The following is a 14,679-nucleotide window of genomic DNA, read 5'->3' as shown; positions in this document are numbered from 1 at the left end:
CGCGTGTCCGTATATAACTCGAGCGGCTCCGCCTTGCTCTCCCTTTTCTAGCCGCGCTTCCCGAAGGAGGTTTGGGGTCGCCATGGTGAGTTGTGGGGTTCTTTCCGGAAAATAAAGTTCTTGAGGGTATTTATGGAGAGCGTACGGTCTTTAAGATATATGGCTTATGCTGTATAGTTTTGGGGGAGGATGGATGGATATGGATTATCATTCCCCCCCCCCGCGGCCTTCCTTTTCCGTGGGATGTTCGGGCCTTGATGGCGCCCAAAGGGCCGCTCGTGGAATATGGCGGGTGGGCTTAAGCGAGGGGAATAACGGGCAGGCGCCTGCCTCCCGGGAAAATACCAATGAAAAGCGTAGGTTATCATGTCTGTCTGCTCCTCACAGCGGTAGTAAAACAAAAACTTCACTAGCATCTACATTGCAACGTAGTGTGCGGGTCTTGACTTTAATGGAACTGTTCTGTAGGCCAGATGTTAAAAGCTCAAAAATGGAAGGGAAATATTATTATTATTATTATTATTATTATTTATTTATATAGCACCATCAATGTACATGGTGCTGTACAGAGTAAAAATATTTGCAGAAACTTAAAATACCCGTGGTTGTGTTTTTTTTGGAACAATAGGGAAAACACGGGAAAATAATGGAGGGAAATTTAAATATGTATTTATAGCACTCTGCAGATGTGCAATCATTAAGGTTATGTTAGGAACATAAAAAGTATTATGTATAACTTATTTGCTCAAAATTGTGAGTGTTGGTATATTGAATTTAAAAGTATAGTTTGTTCAGACAAGAATTACAAACTTAATAATGGAATTTCTTTTTTAAAGAGTTTTTAATTTTAGAAGTTGAGCTAAAAGATGCTTAATACTAAGAATCTAGCACTTACTGTGGTCAGTTTTTCTGGGGTGGCAAAATAGGCAAGGTGTGTCTTAATTGGCTCCTTTTGTGAGTATTATTTATTGCATTTTTATACTGCCCAATAGCCGAAGCTCCCTGGGTGGTTCACAGAAACAAACAATTCGAAGTATAAAACAAACAGTATAAAAACATGAAATATAGAAACAACTATAGGAACTTGGAAATAGCATGCAATGTGGGTGGGGTGCTGTAGCTGCTGCTTGTTAGTCGTGTATAGAACAGTTTCCCATTTGTGTAAAAGATACATACTTATGAGGAAAGTATCTATTACATCTATAGTGGTCTTCAGCTGGTGGGTTGCAACCCAAAAGTGGGTCGTGAGATCAGTCCAGGTGGGTCACGGCAAATCTGTTGCTGCAATGTTGGGCAATTGTGAAAGTGGGTCCCATGTTGCAGATTGGGAGTCCGAGGTGGGTCTGGACAGTTGAAGACCACTAATCTAGACTGTTCAGAGTGGGGTGGGGTGGGGCAATTGCCTCAGGAAAGCCTCCAACAAAATGTGAGCTGCCCCAAAGACTGAATTAGATTGCAGAATCTCCCCTCTGTTCTACAGCCGCCTCTTACCTGATGCTCTGATGTGTCGGGCTGCAACTCTCACCATCTCAAGCTGCATGGCACTGTAGGGAATCTCTCCGTGTAGCTTCCTGATTTAAGATGAACTTGCCATCTCTGTACCTGCACATGATGATAAATGATGTTGGTAGGGACATCTGAGAAAATGATGAATACCAACATCTCTGAGCAGGACTGGGGCTTGGATGTATTCATAATTGCTTATCTCCAACTTCCTTGAGCATTTCCTCCTTAGTCCACAAGAGCCTTAGAGCTAGTTAACATAAACCAGGAGTACAGATAACATATAAAATGCTTTCTTGTCCTAACTAATATAGAAGGCCTGGAGTAATACTATTTCTCTTGAGTCTACTGGCATTTCAAGAAGGAACTTGGATTTGCTCTTGGTTTTGAATGTTACCCCTCTTCCTATCCTTTGGTTTGAATGTAGGATCCTTGAGCATGGAGGATTAGTCTTTACTCTGGCCTTGGTGTGAAACATTAATTTGTCCTGCCGGTCCAAATTTGAAAGCATTTTATAGTTGGCACATTACAGGTTCAAAGGGGCTCTGGCTTAGGTGTAGTTCATACGGAATACTCCAGGTCAAATTCAGACATTGAGTGATTCACAACAGCTGTCCAATGTGGTCCAGAGATATTGTACCCCTATTTCAGGTTGGGCTGAAGCTGAAAGCAGTGTTGCACATTGCTTTTGTCCCCAATTTACATATTAAACTGAAAGAATTGAACAGCAACCCTGCTTTATAGTCACTGATACACCCTATTGCAGGTTGTGGGACTGCTGGAAGAGTAGCTCATGTCTGCAATGTAGCCCACTGTTAATATTGGAGGTCAAAATTGAGGCTGATCTATGTCACCAGCCAAAAATACTGCAACATTTTGTTATGGAGTCCTATTTTATTTTAAAATGTTCTAGCTGTCTGAAAAAGCTCTTAACTTTTTTTTTCTAGGTTCAGAAGGTCAAGTTCATCGTATCTGTAAAGGTATTTTTTTTCTTTTTATATATGTAGAGAAATGGTTTCCGCTGTTTCAAAATACTACTAAAGTTTAAATGAGAGCTTACATTGTGCCACAATGATGACATTTATTTGCTACTCTTGACCAGGAGAATGATGAGAATGCTTAACCACCTTTGTTTCAAGCCTGAGGCACAGTAAATGCTCTTAAAATGTATATTGCATCTTCAGATTGCTTTTGACCATTTGCTGTTTTTCTTACAGGTTTCACAAATGGAACAGTAGTTATGGGAGGAAGATATATCGGTAAGAATTCTACAAAAGGTTGAATGGTCTGTTTGTCTGGGCATAAACTTTAGAATTTTGGGATTGATCTGTTTAGACTACATCACTGAATCAGATTTTTACTTGCTGTTGTATTTGCATGATTAAAGGGGATGGTACGTAATTCAGTAGTTAGCATCAAATGAAACATAGGGTTTCTTAATCCATTGCCAACAAAAATGCAAATGATGACAACATAGTTCAGCAGATAATCTTTGATGAATTCTGATGTCTTTCGCTCCTATCTGATGCATACTTGTTGGGATTTGAGTTTGTCTTCCATCAGGTCAATGATTGCCAGTTATTGACATAGATACTTTCGCTTTACGTTGTGCCTTTTAACTTCGAACAAATGAGAACAAAACTTAGTCTATTCCCTAGCATTTAGCATTTTCCAGATTTCCAGTGATGAGTAGCAGCATCTTAACTCTCGAATGTTAAGTTAATGTCATTACAAATGAAAATATATTTCCAGGTTCAGTCTAAATTTAGTTTGAATCAATTTGATGGCATCCCCTCCCCCCATTATTCAGGTCATAAACTTTTTATAACTGAATTAAAACTTAATATAGATTGTCTGCTTGCGCTTGCAGCAAGATTAGTGTGTAGCACAATATGGGCTAGCTGCTGTGTCATAAACTTCTGTTTGCCTCTGTCTACAGGTTCTCTAGCATGGATTGACCTTGGATAACCAAACAGGTATGTTGCAGATAGCTGAATATGTGATGATGACAAAGAGGGCTTGTAACATTGACAAGGCATCACTTATTATGAGCAATGGCCATGTGACCACAGCATTCTTAGGCTATTCCAAGTTCTCTTCGTTGTATTTCCATTCTATGTTGCATTACTAACAAGTGCACTTAGTTGTACTTTGCTGTAATGATCTAGTCTTGGAGCATGTTCGCATGCCCAACTTATGCTATACTGGTAGGAAACGGCATATTTCAAATTCCCAGGTAACCAAGCACTTTGGCTGCTTTAGCACTGTTAGTCTGTCAGTGGTTATTAAGCTTTGCCTTTAGTTTGGAATCCGTTTAACTTCTCTACCAGCCTTGCTGTCCGGGGCTCTGACCTGCGTTTGAGGTGTGTCAACCAGTTCTGGATGGGGCTGCACTCCCCCTGAAAGATTGCGTTCGCAGCTTAGGGGTGCTTCTGGATCTGGGGCTGCAAATGACAGCCCAGATAGATGCGACGGCCAGGAGTGCCTACTATCAGCTTCGGCTGTTGTGCCAGCTGTGTTTTTCTGTAGAGTTGGAAGACCTAAAGACAGTAGTGCATGTGCTGGTAACCTCAAGGCTTCTGCAATGTGCTGTATATAGGGTTACCATTGTACCTAGTTTGGAAACTTCAATTAGTTTAAAATCTGACAGCTAGGTTGGTCACCAGTACATCTAGGTTGGTCACTAGCTTCGGCTATTGGGCGGTATAAAAATGAAATAAATAAATAAATCTGGGGTGAGCATATTACCCTAATGTTAAAATCACTCCACTGGCTGCCAATTAGTTTCTGGGCAAAGTACAAAGTGTTGGTCATTACCTTTAAAGCCCTACATAGTTTGGGTCCAGATTAGCTGCGGGATCACCTTCTCCCATACAGTCCGCCCCACACACTCAAGTCCTCTGGGGAGAACTTAGTCAGCCAAAACTAGGCTGACAACTCTTACCCAGAGGACCTTTTCTTCTGTCAACCCCAGACTCTGGAATGGCCTGCCAGAGAAGATTTGTAAACTTAACTCTCTCTGAACTTAAGATAGCTTTAAAGACTAGCCTTTTCCGGCAGGCCTACCCGGATAAATGTGAAACCAAGAATTTTTAAGATGTGTTGATTTGTTGTACTAATGTTCACTGCCTCAATCCAAAGGGAGAGGTGGGTAAGAAATATTACTATTATAAGGTGTTATTTGAAATCTTGGGCCATAGTCTTGAGAAGAATGGTCCTGAATACTTGTGCTCCAAATAGTGTTTGGTCTTGTTGGGTTGTTTGTCTTTCTTTTATTCTTCTACAGTTCTGTTGCTCAAAAACAAAGTAAATTTGCCAGTGCAAATACTTGAATAGAATTGCTCCAGCTGTGTTACTGTAGCAGTTGATGCTTAAATCATTGGTTTGGTGGCATAGTGTTAATGGGAACAAGTTAATCTGCTGTACATGATGCTGAATCAGGTCTCTGATCCAAATGAAGATATTTGAATCTACACTGATACAGTAGATCATTGTAGCTTTTAAAATAAACTGAAGCTGAATGCATGTCTAAAAAGCAGTTGTCTCTCTACAGGCCTTCATGATGGCTAGGTTGAAATATAAGCAATTGGATCGCTTAATGCTGAAGCAAAAAGAAAAGGTGGGTTTCGGTAACATGAGGGTGACATCACGATGCCCACCTAGTTTTAATACTGAACAATGTGAGAAATGTTTCTTAAGCTATGGAGCTTTTCCAGAAGATTTTTGGATGATTTTAATTTAGGGATAGGTAAATCTGTGCCCACTAGATGTTCTGGATAAAGCTCTTGTCCTGACAATTGGCCATGCTGGCTGAGGCTGTTGGTAGTTGTCCAAAAATCTAGAGGATGCTAGGTTAGGTACCTCTACTTCAGTTAAGTGATGACCAATTGCACCTTTGTCAAACCCTTCAAATTATGGGTCCCAGCATTTTCCAACACAGCAATTAATAAGAGCACATCAACAATGCACACTTCCCTAAGAGTTGCCTGAACCTTCAAAGGAAAACCTTGAACAGTATCTTCTGGCTCTGTTTTGAACATGCATCACTGGCTGGTTCCTTTTGAAGGTGATTTGATAATGTACAATAAGGTTCTTTAGTCTATGCCTTTTACTTAGTCACTTAATGCAAGCAGCCTATGTGATGAAAAGCCAATAAAACTGACTTAAATAATGAAGGTTGGTAATTAGCTCTACCTGACTTTAGGCATCTGCTTGCATTTTCCTTGTCTTACATCTAGCTTTCTGAGGGTTGTTTTAAAATGTCCTTTTCAGGCCTTAGGGCAACTATGAAGAGCTCTTAGGAGTTATACTCCTGATAATGGTAAATCGTTGCAGGACATCTGCATGAGTGAAATTCACGGAGCACAGAAGTACCATCAGTGACATTGGATCAAGCAATAAGGTGAATAAGTGGGTGGCTTGCCAGCAGTTACATGGAATATCTTCTAGCTAGGATGGTCTTAAAACTATTTCAGGCAGTTGACTACATCTCTATAGTCCAAAAGTGTCTGCTTCAGTGGTAGGACCTTAAATGGCAGCACCTGAAGGGAGATGCAATATAGAAATATAACAACTGTCTGGTTGTGTTGCGACATATCTTCAATTTTTGGTTAACTCCTCGGTTACTAAAGTCTATGGAGCTTGTAACTATATTTATGCCTAGACATCATGGCTGTAATTTTTGGTTAACTCTTCGGTTACTAAAGTCTATGGAACTTGTAGCTGTTTATGCCTAGACACCATGGCTTAGAAAGACTTGTACGCTGATTTTGAGGCCTAGTCCTACTAGGGATCCAGTTCATGGAATTATTCTACAGAACGTACTACTATCCCTATTAGGATTACTTCGCTAAGGAATCTTAGAATAAAACTAGCAGGGTTCAAAATGATGAGTAAATGTCTGATCTGAAATCAGCATGTGGATTAATTCTTGTACTGAAAAACCCTGCAAAGTTGCGCTTTTTGTAGCATTGCATTCCTACCATCTTAAGCTTTGCATATGAACTGGAAACTAACTCTTTACATCTTATGTAGGTGCTGACTGTGGAATTACTAACTTAAGGTAAGAACCTATTTTTATTTGTCCCCATAGGAATTCCTTACTCAAGGCTGTTTAGAATGCACTTGTAACCAATGATGAAATTAGATTCTGCCAGATGAGTGTTCATGATATCAACACCATTCCGTTCCATTTTCTGAGGTTACATTGTCCTATGGTTACTAAAATTTAGGTACTGTGAGACAGTAGGGATCAATTTCCAAGCTCACCACTTGCATTTATGGGAATATGTTAAGTACAAGAAGCTCCCCAATATTAAGCTCTTGTGTTAGTGATCCATCTACACCAGCATTTAGTTCTGTCTTTTCATTGGTTCCTTGCAGTAAATATGTTGCCTATACATGGTTGAAGTAAGAATTATAAAAATAATTGGTACTTAAGTATTTATGAGCCAAGCCTTGCTCATCTCTTAACAAGAGCTTCTGTTGAAATTTTATAACAACTTTTTTCTTTTTTAAAAAGTACTGATAGAAGATGACTCTCCAGTATTAATTCGTCTATTGAAAGAGGTTAGTAAGTTACGATGTAATCTTTTAATTAGCCAGAAGGTTAAAATTATCCTCTAGACTGAAGTTAGGTGTTTCTAGAAATTTGTGTTCTACCTTGGAGGGCTGTGAATCAGAACTATTTTGCTTGGACTTGGTCCAGAAAGTGGTGTATCAGTATTTAAATAAACAGAAAACACCGTATGCAGAAGGTCCAGGTTCCATTCCTGGTGTCTCCAGTTTAAAGAAGACAGCATGAAGTAAACAGTACTGGGTTAAATAGACCAATGCTTTGACATTTCACATATTTTACATATTCCACTCCTTATAAAATAAAACGCACCACCAGAAAAAAGCAAGGAAAAAGCCAATGATGTTTTAAGAGTAGTGGACAGAACAGGTTTCTGAAAACCTTTACACTGAGGCTTTTGGGGTGAAAGGGTGTATGTAGCTGATAAATGTCACCAGCAATTTGTGCAGGGGACTTGTAAATAGCTCAAGATGAGAACTTTTCCTTTAGATCTCTTTCAGTATCCAATAACAATGATGCTTAAATTTTTTTTTAGAGACTGGAAATGAATGGACAGGACTGGCATGAATTTCACAGCATATTGGTAAGCTCAAAAGAGGCAATAGATCTCAAAAGTCAGGCAAGCCACTAATGTACCACTGTCAGTAGGCTCCTGCTCCTCTGAGGCTACCCCATTCCAATAATATAAAAGTATGTGCCACTCCCACAAATGTATCTTGAACTATTGATAAAACCCAGTCATACGAAAGCATAGAAAAATCCTTTAGTATTGCCCAATCTGCTGAGATTCTTGTTCAAGTGATGGTTGCTGTATCATTAGTTCTTTCTATGGAGCTGCACAGCTTCTAGCTTTTAAATTTCTTTTTTCAGCGTTGGCCAAGACTTGTCAAAAATGTTAACTCACATAAAATGTTTAAATTCGTTTTACTTTTTATATTTTGTTTTTAAATATAGAGAACTTGGGTTATTGGGCAGTTTAAAAGTGCCATTAGAAATAAAACTAAATGTTTTAAAAAGATAACTTATTTCATGTACTGTTAATGATGAAATAGTTTGAAACAATGGGAATCTCTCTGAAAGGTAATGAAGAGATGTTTACACTGAAACAGTACGGAAATAGTACTGCCTTCTAATATTCAAATTGTTGTGCAAGCTCCTATTTGTAAGATTAAGTTACTTTATTACAGATTAAGTTGGCAAATGTCCTGGAATTGTTCTTCTGGCTGTCTTCGGTAAGTATTACATGCTTTGGTTTGATTTTTTTTTTAAAAAAGTCAATGTACTTAGTATGTAAGTCAGGTGTGGGCAATCCCTCTGCAACCACTGCCAAAATTTGCAGTGGCGGAAAAAATATTACCAGTTTGCAACCATTTTTGGCAGCAAACCACTAAGCAACTCAATACTTTTTTTCAAGTGAGATTTGGCCCTTCTAGGCTTCCATAGCTATTCTTGAAAACAATGAAGACTTTGCTGCTTTAGGCATGCTTACTGGTTTGCTGTGATAATCAGTGGTGTGTTTTCCCCCCAGGCACCCTGTGGATTGGTTGTAGGATATGTATGTCCAGGGTGTGTGAAAATGGCCCCCAGACCTCCGAAGTTGCCCACCCTGGTTTAGGTGTTGCACTAGTTAGTATTAAGAGATAAACCCACCTTTGGATAGTGCCTATTTCTCTCAAAAGCTGCCAGTCCATTATTCATTTTCTCTCTAGAAGCAAGAGCTTAAAGGAGTATAAGAATCAAAACAGATACAATGATGATCACATAGTTCAGCAGATGGAACAGTGATGAACTGTCTTTCGCTCCTATCTGATGTATCTGGCAACACAGCTCTTAAGGCTACTAAATGGCTTATATTCACATGTTCTGTGGTGACTCTTACAGCTTAAGACAAATCTGAGGCTGCTGGAGTTGTATTGATGTTAAACCCGTTTTAAATTTATTTATTTATTTATTTAAGGATTTTTATGCCGCCATTCAGCCAAAAAAGGCTCTCATGGCGGCTTACAAAAGTATTTCTTGACAGTCCCTGCCCACAGGCTTACAATCTAAAAGACATGACACAAAAGGAAAGAGAATTGGGAGGGAGGAGGGGGAAAAGGAAAGCAAATTCAGGCACTACAGTCTTAGTTGGAAAGTTCAGCAGTTACAGTTGACAGCAGGAGGGAGGGGTCTCTCAGCTGGAGCTGGACCCAGGCACGGTGGAGAGGTGCCTGGCTGCTGCTTCCTCCCTCACTGGTGGCCTCTGCAGAGACAGTTGACAGCAGGAGGGAGGGGTCTCTCAGCTGGAGCTGGACCCAGGCCTGATGGAGAGGTGCCTGGCTGCTGCTTCCTCCCTCACTGGTGGCCTCTGCAGAGACAGTTGACAGCAGGAGGGAGGGGTCACAGCTGGAGCTGGACCCAGGCCTGATGGAGAGGTGCCTGGCTGCTGCTTCCTCCCTCACTGGTGGCCTCTGCAGAGACAGTTGACAGCAGGAGGGAGGGGGCTCTCAGCTGGAGCTGGACCCAGGCACGGTGGAGAGGTACCTGGCTGCTGCTTCCTCCCTCACTGATAAATGATAGTTAACAGCTATTGAAAAAAAATGAGATTTAAATTTTGCCACTTGGCTCTCTGAAAAAGTATACTTGTCCTGTACATTTTCAGTGGTTTGACCTCCACTTAGCTGTAATTGATGTGTGGTAGAATAGGTTTGGACAAATTCTGGGACGAATTGTGTTCTAAATGCAACTCTCAGTGCAGGCAAGAATTTTTTTGGTAAAAGCTCTGTCTGGAAGTCAGTTTTGTGAAAAATATTGAGTTAGCCCCTTTAACTGTTTTATTCTGTTTTTATTTTCATTTTATCTTGTACGCTGCTCCAAAATTTTTCAATGGGGAGCGGTATATAAATATTCTAAATAAATAATGATTCAATCCATATTGTGTTATAACACCTGCATCTCTTTCTCTGCTCCCTATCCACTTGTATACTAATATCATTCTCAACTCCTAGGTCACTAAAGCTTGAACTGACTGTTGACTTTGAAGGGTAGGTACCATTCTTGTATTTCAAATACAAAATTTGTTTTTGTGGGGATAGAAAAATGATGATAACCTTGCCTTGAACTCTCTCTCTGATTTTGTGATGGACTATCCAAGGTCTGATCTATTCACCTTCCAACATGTGCAGTACTTGTGAGAGGAGTGCAGTGGTTGACACTTTTCTTCTTTTTTTACCCCATCCCAGACTTAAGAAGCTACAGTCTCCAGAAGAGATGGTTAATTTCAAATACTGGAAGAGGAAAAGAGGAATGTAACTTCTGTGATATCTACATAATAAAGTGGTTCTTTAAATTGTGTCCATTTCTTTATTGGTTCTCTTTGCAATATAAAGCAAGGGTAGGGGGGGACCTCAGCCCCAGGAGTCCCAATCCAGTCCCTCCTTGGGGGCCAGTCAGACCATCCAGGACCCCTTTCCCCCAACCAGATTCATGGTTTTCTGACTCTTGTGCGGTGGCCTCTCCCATTTTAAAAGGTCAAAGTGCTTCTCCAAAGGCTTAGTTGCTGGGACTAAGCTTTAACCTACAGTATGCTGGGACTTAACAGTTTTAAAGTGAAATTTAAAAAAGGACTGAAGTATTACAGTCCAGTCACAGCCAATTTATTGAAAAATCTGTTTGGGTGGTTGAATAACATGAAGTATAGCTACACCTTTTAGTGTGTAAGTCCCATTTATGTGGCAGAGGCTTTGACCGAGCAGTTAAAGCAGAAATGATAAGAAAACACCTGCAATATTGCATAAGGAAAAGTGGCAGCTTTTGAGAGCAAAGGCTGCATTGCATGCCTGATGAGTAGTATTGACGGATGCCAAGAGGAAAGATGAGGGAGGGAAGGTAGCAGTGAAGTTACTTCCCTAAGAAATCTTGAATTAACAGCTTGCCAAAGAAGTAAACCTTTCTGGAAATTTTGAAGCCATGTGTGTGGTGAGGATTAGGTTTATTTTCAAGTTTTTGGGGAAATTAATGTTTCCTTTCATCCTAGAATCTGAAAGCAGCAGAAAAAGCATTTGTTCTTGCTTGTGAGAAATTTGGTGTTTAGGGAATCTGGTCTGAAGGAAAAGCTACTAAATTTATTTAGCTGGGGATAGTAATAAAGCATATTTAAGAAATTTTAAGCAATCTCAACTTGAAGTGACATTGTATTCTCATGTAAGCATTTCCCTTTACTTTTTGTTCATTTTGAAAGGTGGCCTGCTGTAGCGGTATCAATCTTAGGTTTTATTTTGATGGCAGCAATTAAAAGTGGTCCAAAGTTTTGAGTTCTCCACATTTCCCATCACATCGGATGTCGCCCTGAGGTCTGCTGTTTTATCTCAAGTGGAAACATTGCCTCTCCCCCAGAATGCATTAGGTCTAATTAGATGCCTGCAACACCTGCCTACCAATGATGAATTTATTTACTCTGGTCAGTTGGCTGCTACCTAATGATGCAGGGATAACCCTCAACATTTCTAAATAGCTGAAGATGTAATGCCTGGAAGATTGAGGTGGTGATATTACAAAAGTTAAAATAGTGCTCAGGAAAGCTTTAGATTGTATACAATACCCACATTCAGAATATTAACACAATTGCTGTCGAGGATCTATACACTCGCAGCTTCTCATGTTTAGCCCCCCTTCCAGTGGTACTACCAGTCCGGGCTCCACTTGGATAAAGATACCCAGATAAAACGTTTGGCTGCAGGATTTAATCTCTTTCCCCATCAAACAAAAAAATACATTGCCTGGCCCAGGAGCTCAAACAAGACATTTTTGGAATTTGTTTCAGTTCGCTTTAAATATCAAATGCTATGCGGGTGAATAGTTGTAAATACATCTAGGGAAACATCAACAGTAATCCTCTCGGATTCCACCTTGGGGTGTGGAGAAGAAACCACTGTACAGTCTCCTTGTACTAGGACAAAAAAAAAAAATTCTGGCCGCATATTAAATTCATTCTGCTGGATAGGGATGGGCAACACTTAGCGCTTCAGTAGTGCCATTTTTTAAAATGCAGCTATCTGAACTTCAGCAGCAAACCAACAATTCCCCTTCCTCTGTGTGAAAATTGACTTTGGACCACTTGGAAACATTCAGATTCTATGCACTAGCAGGGTGGGTCTTACCTACACCAGCCTAAATACATTCCATGTTTCTTTATGGCTTTCTCATCTCATAGAAGCAAATAAGCTGAAGGCTCTTCTGTGAAACTTCTAACCGTTAATTAAAGAAGTTATATCTAAAACTATTTAATCAAAGGCACCTTCCCGTATTAACAAATTTTAGGTAGCAGATGACAACTAGACCTGTGCAAACCTGTTACGTGAATGGAATATATACACAGGTTGGCCCTGAAAGTTGCATTTTTTATGATCAAGGTATTTTCACACACACTGACTCTTATTAGAAAAGCAATGTGTGAGATCTAGCTCAAACTCTTCTACAACTGAAGGTCATAGTCTGCTCTATGAACCAAGATAATCTATTAATACCTGTATTAGTACCAACCAAAATGCCACAAAATCCTGCTCTAATTTCCATTTGTAACTTGCATAAGACACCTGGAGCTGATTGAGAAATGAAGTAGGGGTCCCCAATCCTTTTGGACTCATGAGCACATTTGGGAAATCGAGACTTGTGCTGTAAGCACCATCACAAAATGCCTAGTCAGTGCATTGCTGTTTCGGCGTCTGCCTGTTGCATCTTCGGCTGCAGCTTATTCAGCAAAAACTTCTGTGCCTATTGAACATTGCAATGTGTCTTTAAGAAGAGATGGGCTAATTGCTTGTGGTGCAATACAGCTAATGCTTCTTTTAAATGTATTTTGGCACTGTTCAGCAATTGCTTCTTTTGGGAAGGAGACTATTACAAAATGAATTTTGTACTGGAACGGGTTTTAATATTCGCAGTTGCACACACTCTTAAATTATTTACCTGCTTCATGGAAATTAACAAATGGCCAGCGTAAATGGATTCTCCTTGGGTGCCATTGGAGGTATCTGGGGGTGCCAAGTAGTGTCTGCTTTAGTTATTGCAATATTGGTAGTACAGGATGCTACTTTTTATCTTTTCCATTCACTAGCATTTTCACATTTCAGGAACATCGGCAAGGTATATTGACAGATCAAAATGTACTGATCACCCATCTAATGAAACTTAAACCCTATTCTAATGGGTTCCAGCTATCTACAATATCTTTGTTTCTTCAGCTGACTAATCTCGTGGTCAAATATCCATCTTGTATTTACAAGGCAAAACACTTCTTCCTCCCTCAGAAGGGGAGAGGCCCAGCAGAACACTGCAATGTAAAAAGGCCCTTGAAGTCTGTCACGTGATAATAATTACAGATAAATCATTCCCTATCCCCCAGTTACAGAAATCCAGTGGCGGGTTCACTGCTGGATATAGCAGACTCCAGAAATGCAGTACAAAAATGGAGTGCAGCCTGTAACAAAACCAGTTAGCTGTAATCTGTGCTGGCCTTGGCTTGCGTCAAAGGCCACGTGACCTGGACATGGTAGGGCTCAAGCTCTTCTGGGGCCACGTAATTGGGAGCGTTGCTCATCAGGTCTCTTCCTTTGAAGGATTTAGGGAAGGCAATGACATCTCGAATACTTGGAGCTCCAACAAGGAGACAGATCAGTCTGTCAAGTCCTAGAAGACAAAGATACTAATTATTAATGGTATAATCCAACCCGCTACAGAAAAAAGTGTCTAAAGTTAGTTGTAACACAGTACACACAGGAACATCAGTAAAACATTGTGCAGGTAAATCACTGTACCCATTTGCATAATACTGGCTATAGGAATAGTATTCACTTTTGGAAAGTATGACTGTCAGCAGATACATGACCTTAAGTTAACAAAAACTAACTTAGGACCCAAGGGCACCATCCAACGGGGCACAACTGCTAACATAAATCAACTACTCTAGCATAATACCAATAGCATTAGCTGGTGCACCGATTTCCCAGGGAAATCAGTCCACCAGCAAACGCTATTGGTATTATGCTAGAGTAGTTGATTTATGTTAGCAGTTGTGCCCCGCTGGATGGTGCCCAGTTGCTGCTCTGTCTCCAGCCGCAAAGACTGAGCTTTAAAATACTGGAAGTGTTGTGGGAGCAAAGAACTGACTGGGCATCTTTACACAAAACTGGAGAAATATTAGGGAACTTGTGTTCAATGTTCCTCCACAACAGTCCATAAAAGTGGTGACACCCCACTATGAAAAATTTGTGAGATTTCCACCTCATTTCTTGGGCATCGGAGTTGGCTCCCCGCAAAGATAGCACATGGCGTGGACCTGCAGTCAACATTTCCTTTGGAGAAACTCAGCAGGTGATTTTTGCTTGCAATCAGGGTCTAGAGCCAAGCACATATTAGGCACTTTTGAAAGTCATAAATTACAATTACTGGCTTTGCTGCGCCAGGGGGCTGAACTAGATGGCCTTGCTCCATTTACGGCTAGTTTTGTTAGAAGACCACTTTGACAAACATTAGCAAATTGACAAAGTGCATCAGAGGCTACTGGCAAGAGTAAACAAAAGGCCAATCCTGATTGGCCATTCAAGAGGAAGTGCAGGAAGGAA

The 14,679-nt window shown here is 40.3% G+C and overlaps 1 protein-coding gene, 1 long non-coding RNA gene and 9 other non-coding genes across 13 annotated transcripts in view; 10 read left to right on the top strand and 1 right to left on the bottom strand.

Moving 5' to 3' along the window:
• The first annotated feature begins 51 nt into the window (after positions 1-51).
• LOC134403651 (uncharacterized) lies at positions 52-10,406 on the top strand. 3 transcript variants are annotated; one of them, XR_010025827.1, is made up of 12 exons: positions 52-85; positions 2,451-2,483; positions 2,721-2,762; positions 3,443-3,479; positions 5,057-5,122; positions 5,839-5,905; positions 6,538-6,565; positions 7,025-7,071; positions 7,614-7,661; positions 8,266-8,310; positions 10,066-10,101; positions 10,300-10,406. It is a non-coding gene; the product is annotated as an uncharacterized LOC134403651 (long non-coding RNA). The 3 variants fall into 3 exon arrangements; XR_010025826.1 differs by having other exon boundaries at positions 5,776-5,905; XR_010025828.1 differs by having other exon boundaries at positions 5,776-5,905; positions 10,212-10,406.
• LOC134413498 (small nucleolar RNA SNORD74) lies at positions 1,598-1,676 on the top strand. The gene has a single exon (XR_010026505.1). It is a non-coding gene; the product is annotated as a small nucleolar RNA SNORD74 (small nucleolar RNA).
• Positions 2,957-3,037, top strand: LOC134413500 (small nucleolar RNA snR60/Z15/Z230/Z193/J17). Its single transcript, XR_010026507.1, has one exon. It is a non-coding gene; the product is annotated as a small nucleolar RNA snR60/Z15/Z230/Z193/J17 (small nucleolar RNA).
• Positions 5,637-5,703, top strand: LOC134413499 (small nucleolar RNA SNORD44). Its single transcript, XR_010026506.1, has one exon. It is a non-coding gene; the product is annotated as a small nucleolar RNA SNORD44 (small nucleolar RNA).
• On the top strand, positions 6,384-6,446 carry LOC134413514 (small nucleolar RNA SNORD78). Its single transcript, XR_010026520.1, has one exon. It is a non-coding gene; the product is annotated as a small nucleolar RNA SNORD78 (small nucleolar RNA).
• Positions 6,632-6,706, top strand: LOC134413497 (small nucleolar RNA SNORD47). The gene has a single exon (XR_010026504.1). It is a non-coding gene; the product is annotated as a small nucleolar RNA SNORD47 (small nucleolar RNA).
• LOC134413516 (small nucleolar RNA SNORD75) lies at positions 7,413-7,474 on the top strand. The gene has a single exon (XR_010026522.1). It is a non-coding gene; the product is annotated as a small nucleolar RNA SNORD75 (small nucleolar RNA).
• On the top strand, positions 8,111-8,189 carry LOC134413485 (small nucleolar RNA SNORD79). The gene has a single exon (XR_010026493.1). It is a non-coding gene; the product is annotated as a small nucleolar RNA SNORD79 (small nucleolar RNA).
• Positions 8,821-8,896, top strand: LOC134413501 (small nucleolar RNA snR60/Z15/Z230/Z193/J17). Its single transcript, XR_010026508.1, has one exon. It is a non-coding gene; the product is annotated as a small nucleolar RNA snR60/Z15/Z230/Z193/J17 (small nucleolar RNA).
• Positions 10,147-10,224, top strand: LOC134413483 (small nucleolar RNA SNORD81). Its single transcript, XR_010026491.1, has one exon. It is a non-coding gene; the product is annotated as a small nucleolar RNA SNORD81 (small nucleolar RNA).
• DARS2 (aspartyl-tRNA synthetase 2, mitochondrial) overlaps positions 10,397-14,679 on the bottom strand; it is a 39,800-nt gene continuing 35,517 nt past the window's right edge. The window contains exon 17 of the mRNA XM_063133902.1: positions 10,397-13,744. Coding sequence (XP_062989972.1) covers positions 13,551-13,744 — 194 coding nt within the window. The 3' untranslated portion in view covers positions 10,397-13,550. The remainder of the gene's footprint in view (positions 13,745-14,679) is intronic.

Source organism: Elgaria multicarinata, chromosome 1, assembly GCF_023053635.1.
Source record: "Elgaria multicarinata webbii isolate HBS135686 ecotype San Diego chromosome 1, rElgMul1.1.pri, whole genome shotgun sequence".
Lineage (NCBI taxonomy): Eukaryota > Metazoa > Chordata > Lepidosauria > Squamata > Anguidae > Elgaria > Elgaria multicarinata.
This window is presented reverse-complemented; position numbering and strand designations above follow the sequence as displayed.